This window comes from Staurois parvus, unplaced genomic scaffold, assembly GCF_062004578.1.
Source record: "Staurois parvus isolate SC_StPar_1 unplaced genomic scaffold, SC_StPar_1.0 ptg001046l, whole genome shotgun sequence".
NCBI lineage: Eukaryota > Metazoa > Chordata > Amphibia > Anura > Ranidae > Staurois > Staurois parvus.
The window spans coordinates 211,771-236,079 of NW_028318842.1; the positions used below are offsets into that span (position 1 = coordinate 211,771).

Here is a 24,309-nt window from a genome sequence, read left to right on the forward strand (position 1 = left end):
CACATTGTGCAAGGTGTCAGACCTGTAAGGAATGGCTCAATGTGCACCATGTTGGTAAAGGGAAGGAAGTCCTGTAGGACATTCTAACAAGTCAGACCAGATCTGTTGATGCTTTTATGGATACTATGAGGAATGTAAGTAATCTACAAATTGGAACAATATCCTTTCTATCCTGTTTTGCAGAATGGGTGAAAACTGTATGAATACTGTATCTAGGTTTATTGGGACAACATAACCACTTGCCATCCAGAATAGTTATGACATCACATACAGGTTGGTAGCAGATTTTCTTTTCCTACAAAAGTACTTTGAACCCCCAAACATCAAAGATTTTCTAAACTATTCAGAAAAAAAATAAACCTACATGAATTTTAGTGCACACAGACACAAAATAATACACATTTTTTATTTAAATATAAAAGATAACATTGCATCTAGTAAATAGATACCAAACATGTCAAGACTTAGAGCTGTGCATTCCTGTAAAATGGCGACAAACTACAGTGCTTACAATTATTCATAGACAACATTTTAATCTTGGTGATTCTAAATAGGAAGCTGGTATACATAGCACAGGAACAGTGTTACGGCTGTCTACCTTAGAAAAGGTTTCAGTAAAATGACCAAACACAGCAGGAGTGCGGCCGTATGATGATGATGTCATCACTCCGGGGTCCTTACCAGGAATGAGGTTTTTACACATGTACCGATGTCTATGTATTACTTAAGGGGGCAATACAGCTTTTATGGAGGCAATATATCTGAGTTCATTGGGATACAGTGTACATTGTCTGTGAGTGCTTTTCTCTGGCTTTTAAATATTTTGGGGCATTTTAATTAATATATTCCACAATGAAAGTTATCTTTTCTCTTGAGCCAACCTTGCTGATGTAGAGAGGATCTGGTGTGTGGTGCAACAGGAGAAGCCAACGCTTACACATGGAGAGGAGACTGTTACACCTGGGATCCCAGCGAATTAACAACATCCTTTGTGAACGTTCGGACAGTGACAGGTACTCTTTATGAAGAGTGTAGGGATCTATTGTACCCCTGATGCCTCCTCTGCCCTCTGAAGCATTTGATCAAACACAGATCAGTAACCGGAAATGACAAAATCCTCATAGCTTCCGGCATCATTCGTCAGAGAGGAGAAGGATAGATGGATATTCTTCCTTCTCCTAGTTGGGAATCATGCCAAGGACGTTGGTGCTTCAGAGAAGGAATACTAACCACTGAGCCACTGTGCTGCCCACCACTAAGCCACAAGGAGCTGCTGTACAACTGCCATAGCCCTTCCCAGCAATCAGAATTGTGCAGAATTGTGCCGGTACCGATAGCATGTATGTTTTTAGTAGTGGGTTAATATAAAATGATACATGTTAGTATATGTAAAGGGTTGTATCAGAATAAAAGCTATACATGTTCATACAATATTACTGTGAAAATGAAGACAGACCATTTTTTTTGTTGAGTTATACAGAGAGAAGAAAGATGATAAAAAGAGACTTACAAGTCACAAAAGTCAAAGCACACAGGTGCACCAGGCAAACCATAACCTTTAACATTGGCTGTATATCGGGTGGAATGGTGAGCAGGCATTAATCCTCCAATAATGACATCTCCCTCCTTGTAATATTCATACTCAAACAATGGCTTCAACATATCAAGTCTACAATGAGGTGCTGAGCTCCGGGTCAATACAGCTCCATAGAATGTGATGGGAAGGATGAGGATCAGCAGGTAACAGACCCAGAAGAGAGGAGACCATTTCATGGCACACAGCAGATCCTCTCAGTCACCGGCAGATCTGCCCAGGAGGAGACACAATCACCAGAACTTTATACACATCGACTGAGACCGATTTACACTACAGAACAAAGAAGGGAAGAATAGAAACATCGACTGAGACCGATTTACACTACAGAACAAAGAAGGGAAGAATAGAAACATCGACTGAGACCGATTTACACTACAGAACAAAGAAGGGAAGAATAGAAACATCGACTGAGACCGATTTACACTACAGAACAAAGAACGGAAGAATAGAAACATCGACTGAGACCGATTTACACTACAGAACAAAGAAGGGAAGAATAGAAACATCGACTGAGACCGATTTACACTACAGAACAAAGAACGGAAGAATAGAAACATCGACTGAGACCGATTTACACTACAGAACAAAGAACGGAAGAATAGAAACATCGACTGAGACCGATTTACACTACAGAACAAAGAAGGGAAGAATAGAAACATCGACTGAGACCGATTTACACTACAGAACAAAGAAGGGAAGAATAGAAACATCGACTGAGACCGATTTACACTACAGAACAAAGAAGGGAAGAATAGAAACATCGACTGAGACCGATTTACACTACAGAACAAAGAAGGGAAGAATAGAAATATCGACTGAGACCGATTTACACTACAGAACAAAGAACGGAAGAATAGAAACATCGACTGAGACCGATTTACACTACAGAACAAAGAAGGGAAGAATAGAAACATCGACTGAGACCGATTTACACTACAGAACAAAGAACAGAAGAATAGAAACATCGACTGAGACCGATTTACACTACAGAACAAAGAACAGAAGAATAGAAACATCGACTGAGACCGATTTACACTACAGAACAAAGAACCGAAGAATAGATATCTTAATAATATCTTAATAATATCGATAGGCAATGCTTTAAAAGCCTTTACAGGTCCCAAATGTATATTTACACAGGAGGTCTAATGCAATAATTACTGCCGTTGATATAACGTTCATGGTGATACCTCACATGAATGGTGCAATCTCTGTTTACATACCAACATGGGACCAACGCTTGCATTCGCCTTTTTGCAGGAGCATGGGAAGGGGGGAAGGGTAGGGTGATTTGTTTTTTTTTTACACTGTCCCTTTCTTGGAGCCATTGTGGAACTGCTGGCTGCATTCTCAGATTCCCCTGTGGGACAGAAGAGCCCAAGAAAACTGTGGAAAGCGGCAAGAGGGAGGAAGAGTCCCTTCCTGACGCTTTTCAAAACAATCCAGCTGCTAATTGGCCACTAGAATTGATTTTACATGAAAGCAGACTGCCAGCTGAAAAAAACAATACCAGGATGATGCCTGTTGCTGCATCATCCTGGTATGACCACTCAAAGTCCAGCGACATACCATTACATTGCTGGTCCGTGTTGGGCATATACAGTGTGTGTGTGTATATGTGTGTATATATATATATATATATATAATGTGTGTGTATGTGTATATGTATGTATATACATGTATGTGTGTGTATATATATATATATATATATATATATACATACAGTACATATACACACACACAGGTGAAACTCAAAAAATGAGAATATGGTGCAAAAGTTCATTTATTTCAGTGCAGCAACTTAAATGGTGAAACTAATATATGAGACTCATTCCATGCAAAGCAAGATAGTTCAAGCCGTGATTTGTCATCATTGTGATGATTATGGCTTACAGCTCATGAAAGCCCCAAATCCACAATCTCAGAAAATGAGAATATTCCATGCAATCAATAAAACACGGATTTTACATAGAACAATATCGGACCTCTGAAAAGTAGAAGCATGCATATGTACTCAGTACTTGGTTTGGGCCCCTTTTGCAGCAATTACTGCCTCAATGCAGCGTGGCATGGAAGCTATCAGCCTGTGGCACTGCTGAGGTGTTATGGAAGACCAGGATGCTTCAATAGCGGCCTTCAGCTCTTCTGCATTGTTCGGTCTCATGTCTCTCATCTTTCTCTTGGCAATGCCCCATAGATCCTCTATGGGGTTCAGGTCAGGCGAGTTTGCTGGCCAATCAAGCACAGTAATCCCACGGTCATTGAACCAGGTTTTGGTGCTTTTGGCAGTGTGGGCGGTGCCAAGTCCTGCTGGAAAATGAAGTCAGCATCCCCATAAAGCTCGTCTGCGGAAGGAAGCATGAAGTGCTCCAAAATCTCCTGGTAGACGGCTGCATTGACCCTGGACTTCATGAAGCACAGTGGACCAACACCAGCAGATGACATGGCTCCCCAAATCAACACAGACTGTGGAAACTTCACACTGGACTTCAAGCATCTTGCAGTATGTGCCTCTCCATTCTTCCTCCATACTCGGGGTCCTTGGGCCTCTCCATTCTTCCTCCATACTCGGGGTCCTTGGGCCTCTCCATTCTTCCTCCATACTCGGGGTCCTTGGACCTCTCCATTCTTCCTCCATACTCGGGGTCCTTGGGCCTCTCCATTCTTCCTCCATACTCGGGGTCCTTGGGCCTCCCCATTCTTCCTCCATACTCGAGGTCCTTGGGCCTCTCCATTCTTCCTCCATACTCGGGGACCTTGGGCCTCTCCATTCTTCCTCCATTCTTGGGGTCCTTGGTTTCCAAATGAGATGCAAAGGTTGGGGGGTGTGTCCAAGATGGCGACCAGACGAGTTGTATGACCCGCAGTTCCGGTGGAGACACTGTCAATCCGCTGCCATCCTGGCGACAGTGGACCTGGAGTGTCAGGGGGAGGCACCGTGGTACGAGCGGGAGCACAGCAGAGGTGAGCCGGGTGAATATCGCCCCCCTCCGTGATCCATTGCAGCCTGCTGAAGCCGCAGCTGCGGCTGAAATCACTACCGCTCGGGAGCTGGGTGAGAGTGGTTGGAGGTAGGAGGGGTCTCCTGTGGACCAGAGACCCCCCTCCCGGAACAGCAGGCAATCCCCCCTGGCCTATCGGACCCCCCCCCTCAGACCAGGGGATACGGCCTGTAATAAAGTCCTCTGGGCGCCCTCACTACCATAGGCCTTACTGAGCCACCAGTGGGCCCATAAGCTCTTTAATCCCTGCAGCCCTGCACTTGGGGAATACAGAGGGGCCCCTAGCTTGTACCCTGAGGGACCCGAGAATCAATACTCTGCAGGGTTGGTGCAGACACCAGGATCAATACTCATTGACCTTCACATACAATCTGAGGCCTTCGTTGGGGCTCTCGATCATCCTACAGAGTAGCACATAAGTTTATAAGCACAGAGGGGCCAAGCTTGGGCCCAGAAAACATGGTGGCTTAGTTACAGGAGCCCTGACACGGGGAAGTTGGACGTATTGATACTATCAAGGAGAGACACCGCTGCTATGGGGAAAGCGGATAGGAGACCTGCTACCCCACGGTCCAGATCCCCCCTGACGACCTAAAGGTCCCACAAATCGCAGCATTCCGGAGTTATTCTGGTCTCAGACACCAGAACACACTGAGTCCTCCGCTACCTGCTGTAAGATGGGAAACAGCTCTCACTGTTTGAATATTGTGTGAAGTAAATTGGAGAACGTCCTGACTGACGTTCAGTTTGGCCACAAGATGTCACTGTTTCTAACACAGCCTCAGACTGCATAGCTATTTCTATATTCAATAAGGGGTTGGGTTTTCTCAAAGAGAGTGAACAGGAAAAGAAAAGAGAAGCCATACTGGAGAGAGAGAGAGAGAGAGAGAGAGAGAGGAAGGCTGAGTAATCGGAGAATCTGTTGCCATCCAGCTCTGAAGGCTGCCCTCCGTAATCAGAAATCCTATTGAATGAAGCTGATGGTGTTGCAGACGCTAATCCTGTTCAAAGAGGGGAAGATTTGCTGCCAGGAAGCTGATGAGGACAGAGGAGCAAAGCAACATACATTGCTGATAATATTGCATGCTTAGTGGAGAGACTTTTGTTCTGTTCAGAGTCATCAGCGGATGCAAAGCAGACCCGGGTCAGTAGGATCGTGCACACACCTCATTTCAGTGTTGGCGCCCAGAGTCCAGGCCTATAGTTAGTTAGTTAGGGTCTCTGTTTGTGTCAGGCCACAAGTGTTATTATTGATCATTGGAAGGACTCCACAACTTAAAGTGACATTTCACATTGGAGAGCTGATAAAATCCTACAAACTCACCCCAGACTGGCGTTTTGCTCAGAAGGAATACTCAGGCACGTGCTACAGGACCAGTTATGGGGGGGGAATACTGTAGATCTGTGTAAGATTGTAAGCTGTTGTGCTGCACCGCAGGCTAGCCCATACCGTACACCCATACACTGATTCCTGCTCTGTAGGGTAATAACAGGTAAGGTGTGGCAGCTTAGTTGTGCCCCCCAGTAGGTAAATTACTTCACTTTCTACCTTCATCCATCAGGAGGCGCCGTGCTGTGCAGCACAAGGGTCTCAGCCTTTGGGCTGGGTGTATGTAAATTTATTGTATGTTCCCAGCATTTGTGGTTGTGTTTATTTGCCACATCTAAGTAAAATTCTGTTGTGACAAAAGCTGGTGTTGGGGTTGCTTTCCTCGTTCGTGACTTCACTGTATCCTGGGGAGCCCACCCCGGTACACGGCTTACACTGCTTCTCCCACACAGTCGCTTCACAAAGTGCCTCACTCGCAAAGCAGGAACCCAGCCACAACACCCACAGCCTGTCAGGTTGGATACCCCACCTCTTACTATAGAGGATTTGAAAGCGGTTGCATCAGATATTAAAGAGACCCTCTCTGCTGCAATAGCAGATTTACATATCGACATGCAGGCGGTAGACCAAAGGCTTGAAGTGGTGGAGGATAAAGTTATCACACAAGACCTTGCCATTCATGATATACGCACGCTGGTAGATGTGCATACTGTACATCTAAGAGAGCTTGATCGCCACATTGAAGACCTGGACAATAGGGGGCAACGTCATAATTTAAGGGTACGCGGTGTCCCTGAAACAATTGAATCTGGTCAACTCACCCAAACGCTCTTAACCATTTTCAATGATCTGCTGGAAAGACCGCAAGAGTCTCCTATTGAGTTTGAACACCTCCATAGGATGCTGCGCCCTAGAAGTAGAGAGACTGACCCCCCGAGAGACATAATTTGTTGCTTAGTCGATTTCCTTAAAGAAGAAATACTGCATAGAGCAAAGGATCGCAATCGGTTGATCTTTAATGGGGCGAACATTACATTTTTTCAAGATCTTTCACATCTTACCTTACAATGTAGAAACGACTTGCACCCTTTATTGGATCTACTATGCTCAAGGGGTATTGCTTACTGCTGGAGATTCCCATTTGCCCTCTCAGCAACACACATGGGGAGATCAGCGCTCCTGAGATTCCCGGAGGATGTAACAGCATTTTGTGAGGCCCTCGACATTCCTAAAGTGGACACACCCAATTGGTCAGGCGAATCCCACCTTGCATTCCAGGAGGAAGAAGAACCGATGGAGACCCACTCTGCTGGACATCAAGGAGGAACAAGGCAATGCGGACTATCCCACCACACCTCGTCCTCTCCTGCTAGCCGACGGCTCAGCTTTGGGGTCAATCCTCTAGCCTCCCAAGCACGCCGTAAGGCACGTCATGAATGACACTTGTCCATTCCCCCCTCTCCTCACATCAGTGCATTACCGCTTATCCATTTAATGGCTTTTCTCGCATCTGAGCTAATACTTGAAATGCCTCCCCTTCAAATCCTGGTTCAATGTCACCTCCGAAGGAAGTCCTAACCACTCTGAGACAGGCGCCAGGGTATGTGTATTATAATAGACTGTCCTCACTCTCATGTACAATATTTGCTCAGATGCTTTCCCAATTTACAAATGGCTCTGTTTATATCCTGCGAAACTGAAGTGATGAAATGCTCGGAGCTTCTGATTCTTAGACTATGGAGATGATTGGCACCACTCTGGTCTCCATCAGCTCTATGGTCAGCTGGCAGAGACACTGGCTGCATTCTCAGGTTGCCCTGATGGCACTTGACTGCCCAAGAAGGCCGTGTAAGGAAGCGGGAAAGGGGGGCATCATCTTCTGCTGCTTGCAAAAGCAATCCTGCAGCTAATTAGCCGCTAGGATTGCTTTTACATGAAAGACAATCGCGGACTGTAAAAAAACAATACCAGGATGCAGCTGTAGGCATCATCCTGGTATAACCACTCAAAGTCCAGTGATGTACCAGTACACTGGTCCTTGTTGGGTATACAGTAATACCTCGGTTTACAAATTTAATTCATTCTGCAGGACGTTTCGTATAGCGAAAAACTCGTAAACCGAAACACTGTTTCCCATAGGAATGCCAATTAATCCATTCCGAAGGTCAGTAAACGCTACTAAAATACTGCATGAGTTTTTTTATTAACTCATGTGGTATTTTAGTAGTGACAACCATGTGTTAATGTTTCAGCTGTCAGCGGGGTTCCCCACTGACAGATGAATGTAACAGAATTGCTGGCAATTAAAAAAAAAATTTAATTGCCAGCAATTTTTTTACACTCAGCTGTCAAGTGCCAGTTTTTAAATGTAATTACCTTTTGTTTTTTTTTTCTTCACTTTCCCCCTCCAACTAAAAGAGAGAAAGTTTCTTTTAGTTTATTTCCCTAAGTTAAAAGAAACAATGTTTCCTTTCAGTTTCTTAAAAGATACAAAGTATCCTTTAGCTCCAGGGAAAGTGACAGCTAATGTGAGCTATAGTGAAAAAAAAAAAAAAGACGGCAATTGCATTTAAAAATCAGCACTGACATATACTTCGTATTGTGAAAGAAATTTGTAAAAAATGTGTAAACCGAGGCATTATTTTCAATGGATTTTCATTCGTAAACCGAAAATTAAGTTAACAAAGGCATTCGTAAACCGAGGTATTACTGTGTATGATATGTTCTTTTTTTTTTGTATGCAGCCAGTGGACTGAATGAAAAAATGAGAAGAAATCTCTGTCAGAAAAAGTGTGTGGTATGCCCACCATTAGAATATACCACCTTGCATCCATCCACTTCTAATGGTGGGCACACATTAGGTCACGCGGTGCCACATGCGCCAGATTGTACAAATGTCTAAATAGTGGCACGCTTGAATAAAAATTGTCCACGTATAAGTGGTACCCCATATGGAGAAATGATGACACCAAGTCCCAAACTATCTTGCCACTGCTCCCCATGTAGTCTGGGCATCCGGGGGGCTCCACGTGACTATCTTTTCCCTCGTAAATCTGAAACTTATAAGTATAGCCTGTTGTCCTCTCACAGGTCTTCTACATCTTGACCCCATATCTGGCACGCTTGCTGGGGAGAAATTGTTTGAATGGAAGGTGGCCAGAAAAATTAATGAGGGACTCATCAACACAGATGTTTTGCTGGGGAGTATAGACATCTGCAAATTTTTGGTTAAGGTGATTTGTGAGGGGCTGAATTTTGTGGAGCTGGTCAAATTCAGGGTCACTGTCAGGAACCGCCGCGATGTGCGGCTCGGCGCAGGCGCAGTGTGCCCGGTCACGCTGGTGTACGGGCACTAGGTCCTGGCCAGCCGCGGTGGAAATGGAACTCGCGTATGCGCACTCAGTGCCACGGGCTCACGTCTGGCACCAATGACAGCGCAGGGCGCGATATTCAAATCCGCCCTGCACTGACATGAATTGCCGTTTGGTCTCTCTGTGTTCCTGATCCCGTGTACTCGTTATTTTGATTGTTGCTGACCCGGATTGTCCCTGACTGTGCTGTAATCTCCTGCTCTGACCCCTGGCTCGCCTGACCTCTCTCCTGGATTCCCCCTATTGGATCTCATCTCCTGTTACTGACCTGGCGTGTGACCCGAACATTCTCTGCCCACTGCCTTGTACCGCGCTGCTCCCACGGCTACCGACTTGGCTTGTCTGACCACGCTCCTGCTCATCCATCCATCCACCGTGCTCTGGCACATCCGCCTCTTCACATCAGGCTCTCACCCTGCAGATACCTCTGGCGGATTCCTCTACCATGGGTAGGTATACTCGGGGGCTGCGACCTGGTCTCGGTCTGCTCCAAGTCCATCCCCACCATCAGGGGCCCTGGTGAACAAGCAGATCGGGACTTAGACTCTGTGCTTTGGGGAATCCTAACCGGTGGGTTGCTAGAGGTACCGCCAGGTGGTTCGTTGCAGTCACCCCGAGGATGACAGTGTATTGTCATTGAAATGCATAAAACGCATTATACTCCCATATCTATACCTGGCCATGGCAGCAGAGAACACGGCATATGATGAATCGGGTCTGCAGACCAAAACAACCACAATGCATTTCTTTTATTAATGCCCATGTTGAGGGTTAGGCCCCTAAAAAATGTAAATTCAGAAACCGTAACGAGTTTCCATGCGAATGGTCTGGCAAGGTTTGAATTTGGGTTGGTGGCGATAAATTGTTGTGCATACAGCGGGGCAAAAAAGTACTTAGTCAGCCACCAATTGTACAAGTTCTCCCACTTACAAAGATGAGAGAGGCCTGTAATTGGCATCATAGGGAGACCTCAACTATGAGAGACAAAATGAGAAAACAAATCCAGACAATCACATTGGCTGATCTGGAAAGAATTTATTTTGCAAATTATGGTGGAAAATAAGTATTTGGTCACCTACAAACAAGCAAGATTTCTGGCTCTCACAGACCTGGACCTTCTTCTTTAAGAGGCTTTTCTGTCCTGCACTCATTACCTGTATTAATGGCACCTGTTTGAACTTGTTATCAGTATAAAAGACACCTGTCCACAACCTCAAACAGTCACACTCCAAACTCCACTATGGTGAAGACCAAAGAGCTGTCGAAGGACACCAGAAACAAAATTGTAGACCTGCACCAAGCTGGGAAGACTGAATCTGCAATAGGCAAACTGTCAGGAATGGACTGGCCAGCAATGGTGGGACTCACCTGCCTTATGAGCTGCAGTACCAGGGCTGGCCAGCGGGTGCTCCCAGCAATCAGAGACTCAACCTTGCAGCCAGCTAAACACCTGGAACTGATTATACTGGTGTATTTAAGGGATGGACAGACCTGCAGACTCTGCCTTGGTGTGTGTTTTTCCTGGGCCCTGTATCTTGTTCCTGCACCCTGCTCCTGTTCCTGTCTTGTTGCTGACCCGGCTTGATTCTGACCTCTGCTGACTTCTCCTGTTCTGATCCCTGGCTTGTGACCCCGACCATTCTCTGCCTGACCCCCTGTACCTACCTGCCTGTTAGTTGCTGTACCTGGCTCGTGACCTGACTACTCTCTGCCTGCTCCTCCTGTTCCTACCTGCCCGTTTGTTATTGACCCGGCCTGCCTGACGACGCTTGCATTGTATGTATTATCTGTGGGTGGTTTGGTTTGTTTGCACTGTGTTATGTTTTAGTATTGCACTGCGTTTATGTTTGTATTGTTAGTCTTGAATAAATTATATTGTTTATAACTTATCTGAAGCCTGCGTTTCCCTGCGTCAGTCACATACCTCTGGTCATACCCTGGAGCCCTGACATTACACCAAGGCCAATCCTGACCAGAAGTGGCTGCACGGGGAAGCCATCTTGGCTTGTTGCTGGGAAAGATGGATCTTGATGAGGTAGTATATTTGTCGCTGCTGGTTTTTGATGACAGAGAATATGCTTATCAGGCTCTGAGGGAGTATACCCGGGATCAACTGCTAGAATGTATACGGGTCGCTCATGTCCTGGTAGATCAGGGCACAGAGTTCTCTGAGGTGCAACCTTTGATTCAGGTTTGTGTAGAGTTGTTTCATCTGGTACCCCTGAAAGCAGGGATGAATTTTTGCACCATTTAGTGCAGACCAGGTAGAGTCCCTGGTATGGTTATTAGAGGATGATGTGGATTGCTTCTTGGAGCATTATGCTGCATGTTCACCACAGACACTAAGAGATTGTATAAACGCAGTGCAGTCTTTGGTCAGACAGGCTTTGTGTAAGCTGAGCTTTGTTCAACCCATACTGCAGACATAGTCAGACTTGTTGCACCCAGCCTCAGTCAGCTTACAAAGACCCCGTCCTGCTTCTAATCTATTTCCTCAAAGCTCTACTCCTGTATTCCCAACAGCTCCTCCTGCCCTGCTATCTACCGCATGTCAGTACCCTGTTCCCACTCGCTGCACCTATCCTGCCTTTAACCCTGTAAAGAAGCCCTCTGTAGCAACTGTTCCCTCCTCTGTTCCATCCTCCAGCTCTTCCCTGTCTCCAGCTGCTCCATTCGTTTGCAGACCTGCGTTTACTTGCAGTGCTCCAGTAGTTAAAACCAGAAAAAAGCGAAAATTCTTTCCAACCAATACCATCCTGCCAGTATCCAAACCGGTGAGCCTGCCGTCCGAGAACCTGCCTTCCGTGGTTCAGCCTGATGCCTCTACTCAGCCTGATGCCTCTACTCAGCCTGATGCCTCTACTCAGCCTGATGCCTCTCTTCAGCCTGATGCCTCTCTTCAGCCTGATGCCTCTACTCAGCCTGATGCCTCTACTCAGCCTGATGCCTCCATTCAGCCTGATGCCTCTACCCAGCATGACGAACTGATCCAGCCTGATGATCCTATTAGGCCAGTTGACTCGATGCCCGCTGTTGATCCAGACGATCTGGTACCTGATCCGGTGCCCGCTGTCGTGCCAATTGACTCAGAGCCCGCTGTCGTGCCTGGTGACTCGGTGCTCACTGCCTTGCCAGATGACGCGGTGCCCGCTGGCGAGCCAAATGACCTGATGCCTGGTGACCCAGTGCCCGCTGTCATACCTGGTGACCCGATGCCCGCTGTCGAGCCAGACAATCCGGTACCTGATCCGGTGCCCGCTGTCGTGCCAATTGACTCAGAGCCCACTGTCGTACCTGGTGACTCGGTGCCCACTGCCTTGCCAGATGACGCGGTGCCCACTGGCGAGCCAAATGACCTGATGCCTGGTGACCCAGTGCCCGCTGTCATACCTGGTGACCCGATGCCCGCTGTTCCGCCAGTTGACTCGGTGCCCGCTGTTCCGCCAGTTGACTCGGTGCCCGCAGTCCTGCCAGACGACTCGGTGCCCGCAGTCTTGCCAGACGACTCGGTGCCCGCAGTCTTGCCAGACGACTCGGTGCCCGCAGTCTTGCCAGACGACTCGATGCCCGCTGTCCAGCCAGACGATCCAATGTCTGACCCAGTGCCCGCGGTCATACCAGTTGACTCGGTGCCCACTGCCTTGCCAGACGACTCGGTGCCCGCAGTCTTGCCAGACGACTCGGTGCCCGCAGTCTTGCCAGACGACTCGATGCCCGCTGTTCCGCCAGTTGACTCGGTGTCCGCTGTTCCGCCAGTTGACTCGGTGCCCGCTGTTCCGCCAGTTGACTCGGTGCCCGCAGTCCTGCCAGATGACTCGGTGCCCGCAGTCTTGCCAGACGACTCGATGCCCGCTGTCCAGTCAGACGATCCAATGTGTGACCCAGTGCCCGCGGTCATACCAGTTGACTCGGAGCCCACTGCCTTGCCAGATGACGCGGTGCCCGCTGTCGAGCCAAATGACCTGATGCCTGGTGACCCGATGCCCGCTGTCCAGCCAGACGATCCAATGTCTGACCCAGTGCCAGCGGTCATGCCAGTTGACTCGGAGCCCACTGTCGTGCCTGGTGACTCGGTGCCCGCCACTCCGCCTGGGGGCCTGAGACCTGTTGCTCCGCCTGGGGTCCGCCTGGGGGCCTGAGACCTGTCGCCCCGCCTGGGGGCCTGAGACCTGTCGCCCAGCCTGGGGGCCCGAGAAATGTCGCTCCGCCTGGGGGTCCGGCGCCCGCCGCCCCGCCTGGGGGCCCGAGACCTGTCGCTCCGCCTGGGGGTCCGGCACCCGCCGCTCCGCCTGGGGGCCCGAGACCTGTCGCTCCACCTGGGGGTCCGGCGCCCTCCGCTCCGCCTGGGGGCCCGAGACCTGTCGCCCCGCCTGGGGGCCCGATGCCTGTCGCCCCGCCGGGGGCCCGGTGCCTGCTGCTCCGCCCGGTGGCCCGGTGCCTGCTGCTCCGCCCGGTGGCCCGGTGCCTGCTGCTCCGTCTGGTGGCCCGGTGCCTGCTGCTCCGCCTGGTGGCCCGCTGCCTGCTGCTTCACCTGGTAATCCGATGTGCCTCTGCCCGGAGTCCAGCCCGATGTGCCTCTGCCCGGAGTCCAGCCCGATGTGCCTCTGCCCGGAGTCCAGCCCGATGTGCCTCTGCCCGGAGTCCAGCCCGATGTGCCTCTGCCCGGAGTCCAGCCCGATGTGCCTCTGCCCGGTGTGCCCCTGCCCGGTGTGCCGCTGCCCGGAGTCCTGCCCGGTGTGCCAGTCTTTGATATCCCGCCAGTTACCAGACCCGGGTGGTGGAACATTTTGCCCAGCTAGGACTGTTTGGAGCGTCCTGAGGCCGCTCCTTGAGGGGGGGGGTACTGTCAGGAATGGACTGGCCAGCAATGGTGGGACTCACCTGCCTTATGAGCTGCAGTACCAGGGCTGGCCAGCGGGTGATCCCAGCAATCAGAGACTCAACCTTGCAGCCAGCTAAACACCTGGAACTGCTTATACTGGTGTATTTAAGGGATGGCCAGACCTGCAGACTCTGCCTTGGTGTGTGTTTTTCCTGGGCCCTGTATCCTGTTCCTGCATCCTGTTCCTGTTCCTGTCTTGTTGCTGACCCGGCTTGATTCTTACCTCTGCTGACTTCTCCTGTTCTGATCCCTGGCTTGTGACCCCGACCATTCTCTGCCTGACCCCCTGTACCTACCTGCCTGTTAGTTGCTGTACCCTGCTCGTGACCTGACTACTCTCTGCCTGCTCCCCCTGTACCTACCTGCCCGTTTGTTATTGACCCGGCCTGCCTGACGACGCTTGCATTGTATGTATTATCTGTGGGTGGTTTGGTTCGTTTGCACTGTGTTATGTTTTAGTATTGCACTGCGTTTATGTTTGTATTGTTAGTGTTAATAAATTACATTGTTTATAACTTATCTGAAGCCTGCGTTTCCCTGCGTCAGTCACATACCTCTGGTCATACCCTGGAGCCCTGACACAAGCAGCTTGGTGTGAATAAATCAACTGTGGGAGCAATAATTAGAAAATGGAAGACATACAAGACCACTGATAATCTCCCTCCATCTGGGGCTCCACGCAAGATCTCACCCGATGGGGTCAAAATGATCACAAGAACGGTGAGCAAAAATCCCAGGACCACACGGGGGACCTAGTGAATGACCTGCAGAGAGCTGGGACCAACATAACAAAGGCTACCATCAGTAACACACTACGCCGCCAGGGGCTCAGATCCTGCAGTGCCAGACGTGTCCCCCTGCTTAAGCCAGTACATGTCCGGGACGGCTGAAGTTTGCTAGAGAGCATTTGTGTCAGGAATGGATTCAGCACTGGTGGTGGGACTCTCCTGCCGTGTGGGCTGCAGTACCAGAGCTGACCAGCGGGTGCTCTCAGCACTGGTGGTGGGACTCTCCTGCCGTGTGGGCTGCAGTACCAGAGCTGACCAGCGGGTGCTCTTAGCAGCCAGAAGCTCACAATCAGCCAAACCTGGGGCTGATTACAGAAAGGTGTATATAAGGCATGACCAGGCCTGTGCTCTGGGCCTTGGTGTATGTTTTCCCATGAGCCCCTGTATCCTGTTCCTAGTTCCTGTGAGAAGATACCTTGTTGCCGACCCTGCCTGATCCTGATTCCTGTTGACCGTCTCCTGTTCTGACTACTGGCTCATCCCTGACCATCCTTCTGCCTGATCCTCTGTACTGCGCTGTCCGTGAGTTACTGAACCCGGCTTGTGACCTTGACCATTCTCTGCCTGCTCCTTTGATACCTTGCTGCCCGCACGTTGCTGACTTGGCCCGTCTGACCACACTCACTACTCTGCCATCCATCCATCCTGCACGGATCCAGCCGTACCTGCACGTACCTCTGGCGGATCCCTCTATCACTAGCAGGTGTACTCAGGGGCCGCGACCTGGTTCCTGTCTGCTCCAAGTCCATCCCCACCATCAGGGGCCCTGGTGAATAGCAGACTGGGACTTAGACTCCGTGCCCTGGGGAATCCTGCCCTGAGGACCGCTAGAGGTACCACCAGGCAGTCGTTACAGAACCCTACGGCCGGCCTGACCATTCCACCTCTCCAGCCCTGACTACGCCTGTGTTCCTGCACCTCCTAAGATTAGTGGAAGGTTAGTTTGCTCACTGTGCGTTTATATATATATATATCTGGGTGGCTAATAACCTGTATTATACTATATCTGAAACCTGCGTTTCCCTGTGTCAGTCCACACCTTTCTGGTCACTCCTTGATTCCTGACAATTTGGATGATCCAGAAGAGGATTGGGAGAATGTCATATGGTCAGATGAAACCAAAATAGAACTGTTTGGTAGAAACACAACTCGTCGTGTTTGGAGGAGAGAGAATGCTGAGTTGCATCCAAAGAACACCATACCTACTGTGAAGCATGGGGGTGGCAACATCATGCTTTGGGGCTGTTTCTCCGCAAAGGGACCAGGACGACTGATCCATGTACAGGACAGAATGAATGGGGCCATGTATCGTGAGATTTTGAGTGCAAACCTCCTTCCATCAGCAAGGGCATTGAAGATGAAACGTGGCTGGGTCTTCCAACATGACAATGATCCCAAACATACCACCCGGGCAATGAAGGAGTGGCTTCGTAAGAAGCATTTCAAGGTCCTGGAGTGGCCTAGCCAGTCTCCAGATCTCAACCCCATAGAAAACCTTTGGAGGGAGTTGAAAGTCCGTGTTGCCCAGCGACAGCCCCAAAACATCACTGCTCTAGAGGAGATCTGCATGGAGGATGGGCCAACATACCAGCAACAGTGTGTGCCAACCTTGTGAAGACTTCCAGGAAACGTCTGACCTCTGTCATTGCCAACAAAGGATATATAACAAAGTATTGAGATGAACTTTTCATATTCACCAAATACTTATTTTCCACCATAATTTGCAAAATAAATTCTTTCCAGATCAGCCAATGTGATTGTCAGGATTTGTTTTCTCATTTTGTCTCTCATAGTTGAGGTCTCCCTATGATGCCAATTACAGGCCTCTCTCATCTTTGTAAGTGGGAGAACTTGTACAATTGGTGGTGACTAAATACTTTTTTGCCCCACTGTATAATACAATTTGAGCAGCCTGAAGTGAACAGTGTGACTCCAACTCTCTCTGAAGGGAGCTGAGATCGGAGAACGCTCCTGTTGGCTTCAAATCACATCCCTTGACTGAGAGCATTTTCCACATTACCCATTTTTTTTCAGTTCTCTACATATTGTAATGACCATTCACACCTCAGACCTCTCCCACCATTGGAAACAAAAGATATGTGAATGATCATTCACACCTCAAATTCCTCGTGAAGACCCCCTGCCAAGTGGCCTTAATGACTCCCTCCACCTGACACTTTTCCACCCTTGGAAACAAAAGAAATGTTAATGAGCAACTCCCAGCTCAGCTAATCTCAACACATACTGCTGTCTCTGCTTCTATTCTCTGCATTTCTCTGAAACAGTCTGAAATAGTTCATAATTTACAACTTTTCAATGCATTCTGGGCCTTTGGGAGGTTCTCCTGTGCTTATCTTTAAAAAAACACTTCAAAACGCAAACGCACTATGTCACAGGAGTGGGGGGCCCATGGAACTCAACTTACTTTAGAGGGGTGGGGAGACCCCTGTCTCAGCTCACCATATCCCTCTTATATGTAAGTCACCCTGTGCCTGTTAGGGGTACAGGGTGATCTGTCCTAATATTGGGGTGGGGGGGTTGTTGATTGTTTAATGCCATGTGGTTGCATCCAAATGTTCTATTGTATGTCTTGCATGGGCGCAAAATATTATGGGATGTATGTGTTTATGGGTATTGGCTTGGTGGGGGGTGTCTCCAGCAGACCTCCCTCCTGATGGGACTGTCTGCTGGTGTGTCTCTTGTAACTAAATGTAGATTGCCTCGCCCTGTGTCATTATGCAGGGAGGGGGGATTATCCCCTGAGTGTATATATCTTGTATCTGTGTTAAAATAAACTAGGCTACTTCCTGGTTTACTTCAAGACTGGTGTCGTCTAGTCTTGTATGGTCAGCGGTGGTGTCTGTTGTCGATATTCGGACGGGGAAGCAGGAGTCTAACGGAAGTATCCAAGTGCAGTCTGGGGTCGGTTCCATAACACACATAAACACAGCTAAACAGATGGTTTTTAACCTGCATTTTCCAGCAATCTGTTTCTATCGTTCAGAAGTGTCCCGTATACATGGAGCCTTACATGGCCTAATATCTGTTGTCCCTTATTGATTGCTAACGTTGCCGTATTCCATCATCTTTATTGGCATGTTGTGATATGTATATATTTGCTCCTGGGCCTGTATGATTATTTTTGTTCCTCTGGGGTTTACATGATCCCATTTCAATCCTCATGGGGTGATTGGAACACTTATCATCCTTATGCTCAGCTAATATGCCATCTAACATATATTTTTGTAATTGACGATGACATATTGCAATTCATTTACCAAGTAAGGTGGTATTTCTTCCCATCTCTTCAGGGAAACCTATCCTGCCCTCACCTAACAGCCGATCTCCTCCACTCCTCTTACCACTCCATCCCCCACAGCCATTTCCTCCTGTACCACTATCCCCTCCCTCCTAGATTGTAAGCTCCAAGGAGCAGGGCCCTCGAACCCCTCGTGTATTGTATTGTTACTGTATTGTCTCATGTTCTGTCCCCCACTATAATGTACAGCGCTGAGCAAACGTTTTGGCGCTATATAAATACTGTAAAATAATAATATAAATTTACCGCTTCTGTGAATAATGGATTGTGTTTATTTCATTATTATTATTATACAGTATTTATAAAGCGCCAATAGTTCGCTCAGCGCTGTACATTATAGTGGGGGACAGAACATGTGACAGAACAATACCAATACAATACAAAATATGAGGGGATCGAGGGCCCTGCTCTTTCGAGCTTACAATCTAGGAGGGAGGGGATGGTGGTACAGGAGGAGATAGCTGTGGGGGATGGAGTGGTAGGAAGAGTGGAGGAGGTCGGCAGGTTAGCAAGGGGTGGGGTAGGCTTCCCTGAAGAGGTGGGTTTTCAGGGTGCGCCTAAAGGTGAGGAGAGTAGAGGATAATCTGATGGGTTGGGGCAGGGAGTTCCAGAGGATGGGTGACACCCTGTAAAAGTCCTGGAGGCGGGCATGCGAGGAGGAGACCAGGGAACTAGAGAGAAGGAGGTCTTGTGAGGAGCAGAGTGTGCGTTTTGGGCGGTACTTGGATATTAGGTCACTGATGTAGTTTGGGGCAGTATGGTGGACAGCTTTGTACGTCAGCGTTAGGATTTTGAATTTGATCCGTTGCGCAATCGGAAGCCAGTGGAGGGATTGGCAACGGAGGGGTGGAGGACACTGAGTGGAGGCCAGTGGAGGAATTGGCAGAGGGGGGTGGAGGACACTGAGTGGAGGCCAATGGAGGGATTGGCAGAGGGGGGTGGAGGACACTGAGTGGAGGCCAGTGGAGGGATTGGCAGAGGGGGGTGGAGGACACTGAGTGGAGGCCAGTGGAGGGATTGGCAGAGGGTGGTGGCGGAGATGGAACGGTTGGAAAGGTGAATGAGTCTGGCAGCCGTATTCAGGATGGACTGAAGCGGGGATAGCCAGTGACAAGGCAGGCCAGTGAGGAGGGAGTTGCAGTAATCAAGTCGTGATATGATGAGGGAGTCGATGAGCTGTTTAGTGGTTTCTGGGGTTAGAAACGTGCAGATTTTATATTTCATGTATTGTATTGTATTTCATGGAGCTTATCTATGATGTATGGTATATTTATTAGCCTTAGGTGTCAGCTCCTGTGGTAGTGAGCCCTTGTTGATGGTCAACTTGGGGTTCCCCAGGGTGAGGAGTCTAAACCCCAGCCTGCTTCTTCACTAGAGCCCCTGATGGTGGGGATGGACTTGCAGCAAGCTGGGACCAGGTCGCGGTCGCTGAGTACACCCAGCTGAGGATGAGGAGACCGCTCAGGGGAGCAGAGTACAATGGGAGGAGACAAACGGAGGTCAGGACGAGGTCAGGATGGGCGGAAAACAAGCACAGTCAGAGAAGGAAGCTGGGGTCCTTATACGAGTAGTCAATGCAGGATATAGGCAGTACAGGGGCGGACTGACCATTCGGGCACTGCCCGAGGGCCCGGGGTCAGTAGGGGGCCCTATGAAATGCCCCTGGTAACTTTTATAGGCTTTTTTTGGGTGTGCTTTGAGGGTGGTCAAGGACACAGGGGCCTCATGATCCCCTATTGCCCGGGGGCCCCATGAGTTGTCAGTCCGCCCCTGAGGCAGTAGCAACACACAGGAGCTCCAACAACTAGGAAGTTGCTCAGGCAACGTGGCCTAGTCTGAGCATTTCTTATATAGGCAGGCAAACAAGGAGGCGGGCCAGGAAGTGATGGAAGGGAAGGAAATAAAACCCAGAGAACAGCAGACGACGCCCATAGGTGAGCACAGACAGTCCACACATGTGAAAGGGATCAGGAACAGCACTGCACCAAGGAGGTCAGAACACACAAACAAGAAACTGCAGGCTAACTTGTGACATTAGGCCTTTGCAATCCGGATTGCTCAAGTTGTTATATTGTGATGTGTATTTTTCACCTTGCAAGGTTTCATATTTTTTTATGCCAGATTTATAATAAAGTCATTTTTGTACCATTAACTACTCTGCTTGGGTTCATTTTAAACCGTTACTACAGACGGCCCTTTTTCAGTATGATCTAATTCTTCGGCATTAACCCACATCTATATTGACTGAGGAGTCAGAGTAGTTCTATAGGGTGATCCACCTATATTGCGGCATTTTTCTATCATTTTGTATGAATATGTACGTTTGCCTAGGATGTTTCCAGTCCCAGCTGGTAGTTACTACATCACCCACCATTGATGAGCCGTACTTCCAAGAATGTGTGCGAGGGGAACATAGATAAAGTCCTCACCAAGGCGAGCTGGAAAGCCGCACTCTCCACTATATATAAGCTCTACTGTTTCAGTCACCGGGAACTTGGCCAAAAAACACTCCATCATTGGTATTCTACCCCCTTCAAGTTACCTAAATTATACCTGACATGGTCCCCTAGGTGCTGGTGACTATGTGGAGAAACAAGATTTTTCCCCATATTTTATGGCACCCTTACTGGAATGCTATCTACTTCCTAGCCTCTAATATTATAGGGCACTGGGTTTTTTTTGCCTTCCTCTGGATCAACCGTGGGTGTAGGATTATAACTTTTTTTTTCTATGGTTGAACTGGATGAACTTTTGTCTTTTTTCAGCCAGACTAACTATGTAACTTAGATCTTACCTGACACTGTCCTTACATTACTGAATTTAGGTACTTTACAAATACCCCTTAATGTTAAATTTGTGGTTCTCTACCTACTTTTTGCAGCTGAACGCACCATTGTTAGAATATGGAATTCCCTTTCACAGCCCAGTATGGTCAACACTCTTAGAGATTTAAACTACCAATGTGAAATGGAAAAAATACCAGAATTAAAAAAAATTATTAGCACAAAAAATTCATTCTAATTTGGTCCATATGACTAAATAACGCAGATTGTACTTTATAAGATTGATGACATGTACTTACATTGCCTTGTATTGCTGACTGGAACTATTTCCTTGTATTGTTAGTCCACTCCCATGTTTGATTACCCTCCTCCAATATTTCTCCTCCTTCTACCCTGCCTTAACCGTAAAGCGGAGTTCCACATGGAAAAAAAATAAAAGTCAGCAGCTACAAAAACTGTAGCTGCTGACTTTTAAAATACGGCCACTTACCTGTCCCTGGGTCCCGCGGTGTCCTCACCACCACCTCTGATTTCACCGGCTGTATTCTCTCCCCGCCATCTTCAGTGTGGGCACCCGGCTGTGACAGCTTGCAGCTTCACAGCCGGGGTGCCCACTGAGCATGCGGGAGAAGCGCTGCGCTTCGTGAATGGCCCCTTAGTCTTCTGGGTCCTGTCACGTGACACAAAAGACTACGGGGAGGGAGGGGGGGAGGACAACTTCCACTTCCGATTGCCCAGGCGATTGCAGGGGAAGTGGGAGCGGGTACCTGTTAAATTCGGGTAACCGCTCTCCAAAGGTGCCAATCCTTAATGAGGAGCGAGGGACAAAGGCTTCAAGTGGAACTTCCCCTTTTGGGTGGAGCTCCACTTTAACTTCCCTCTCTATACTCCCTTTTCCTTCCCTCTTACATCCCCAAGATGAAGACATTTGTTCTCCACCATTACTATGGCTGTAAACTTCCGTTCAGTCTACTAATTCTATGTGACCTGCTGTTTGCATTACTGTTTTTCTTCGTGTCATTTATGCTCCTGTAATTTGTATGACTTCATTCTTCTGTACACCTTTACTGCTTTATGAATTTATTGATATAGTCGGATACATCTACATACAATGATAAATATAATGAATGTGACACTGACAAATGACATCACAATCATCTTCTAAGAGAACGTGTTTAATATTTACCTTTATGGAAGGTGATGACAGAAATCTTCCCTCTCTTGAGTGATGGGTGTCTCTGGTATCTGACGGTTTAGGATGTTTTTGATACTTTGTCCCCCTCTGGTCACTGTGGTTCCTCCTCAATAAGAGACTACATTGTTCTGTAGTGATGTAACGGCTGATGGGAGGAATCACTACACCCAGCAGGGGACAAGGTTTCCAACAAACCCAAAGTATCTGATACTAGTGGCATCCATAGCTCTTCAAGAGAGACTCAATTAGACTCACCATCTACCGAAGAGGTAAGTATTAAATATTTAAATTCCCAAACACGAGTACAATACTAAAATATATATATAATAATAGAGATAATGCCATAATGACAGGTAGCCCAGTGTTGCTCCATACATATCAGCGGATAACTGTCTTTGTATTCAGGTCAGGTCTGAACAGAATTATGTAACATTTTGGGAAGAATATACAGCCAAGAAGTCCAGAACTTGATGCTATTATAGCAAAGACCTCCACAGCCACCATGTATTTCCCTCTGGTGCTCAGATAGGCCGGGATCATGGCAATCCAGACACTGCAGAACACCAGCATGCTGAAGGTGATGTACTTGGCCTCATTAAAACTGTCCGGTAATGTCCTGGCTAAAAAAGCTATAATGAAGCTCACAGCTGCCAGAAGCCCCATATATCCCAAGACAGAGTAGAAGCCGATAACTGAACCCTCATTACACTGAATGATGATCTTCCCCTGATAAGAGTGAATGTCTCGATCCTGGAAGGGGGGAGAAATAGACAACCAAGTCACACAGATTATGACTTGGACCAGTGAGAAGACACAAATGATACAATTGGGCAGTTTGGTTCCCATCCATTTCCTCCAGTGACTCCCAGGTTTGGTGGCCTTAAAGGCAATACACACCATGATACTTTTGGCAAGTAGAGAAGAGACGGCAACTGAGAAGATGACACCAAAAGAGGTGACACGCAGCATGCAGGTCACATCTACTGGATGGCCAAGGAACAAGAAGACACAGAGGAAGCTCAGCATGATGGAGACCAGGAGAAGATAGCTCAGGTTCCGGTTATTGGCTTTAACAATGGGGGTGTCCCGGTAATATATAAATACCCCCAATATTAAACCAGTCAGAAGGCAACAGAGGATGGAGACAGCTGAAAATACGGCAACAATGGTGTCATCAGTGTAGGAGAGAAATTCCACCACTCTTGGAACACAGCGATCCTTCTTCTCATTTGGCCATTCATCATCAGGACATTTCATGCAGTTTTCACTGTCTGCAGGAAGAACAATACAAACACAATGAGCATCGGGGTCAGAGCTTCTGAAGAAATGAACTGTCTTGTGTTGTCTCACAGCTTGCAATGGGATCTCCATCAGTTAATTGTGGGAGATAGATAGATATTATTATTATTATTATTATTACATCGAGTTTATATAGCACCAAAGGGTTTACTCAGCGCTGTACAATAGAGTGGGGGGGACAATACAAGAAACAGAACAGCAACAACAACAGTGGACGAGGGGTTAGAGGGCCCTACTCTTTCGAGCTTACAATCTAGGAGGGAGGGGGTAGTAGCACAGGAGGAAGTGGCTGTGGGGGATGGAGTGGTAGGAAGAATGAAGGAGAACGGCTGTTAGGTGAGGGAGGGGTAGGCTTCCCTGAAGAGGTGAGTTTTCAGGGAGCGCCTGAAGGTGAGGAGGGAAGGTGACAGTCTGATGGACTGGGGCAGTGAGTTCCAGAGGATGGGGGAGGACCTTGAGAAGTCTTGCAATCATGTGTGGGAGGAGGAGACCAGAAAGCAAGATAGAAGGAGGTCCTGTGAAGAGCGAAGGGTACGGGTAGGGTGGTACTTGGTAATCAGGTTGGTGAGGTAGTTAGGGGCAGTGTTGTGCTTTGTAGGTCAGGGTTAGTAGTTTGAATTTGATGTGTTGGGCAATCGGGAGTCAGTGGAGGGATAGGCAGAGGGGGGTGGCAGAGGTGGAGCTGTTGGTGAGGTGAATGAGTCTGGCCGCTGAGTTTAGGATGGTCTGGAGCGGGGAGAGCC

General features: G+C 48.2%; 1 protein-coding gene across 1 annotated transcript; it reads right to left on the reverse strand.

The window, feature by feature from the left end:
* Positions 1-22,135: 22,135 nt before the first annotated feature.
* LOC149440906 (vomeronasal type-2 receptor 26-like) lies at positions 22,136-23,538 on the reverse strand. Its single transcript, XM_089657996.1, has one exon. It carries the CDS (start codon positions 23,522-23,524, stop codon positions 22,646-22,648), a length of 879 nt encoding a protein of 292 aa, XP_089514122.1. The 5' UTR covers positions 23,525-23,538; the 3' UTR covers positions 22,136-22,645.
* Between the last annotated feature and the right edge of the window lie 771 nt (positions 23,539-24,309).

What these genes read in the sequence shown, in the direction of transcription:
- LOC149440906 (XM_089657996.1), bottom strand. Translation starts at nt 23,524, where the DNA reads ATGAAATGTCCTGATGATGAATGGCCAAATGAGAAGAAGGATCGCTGT.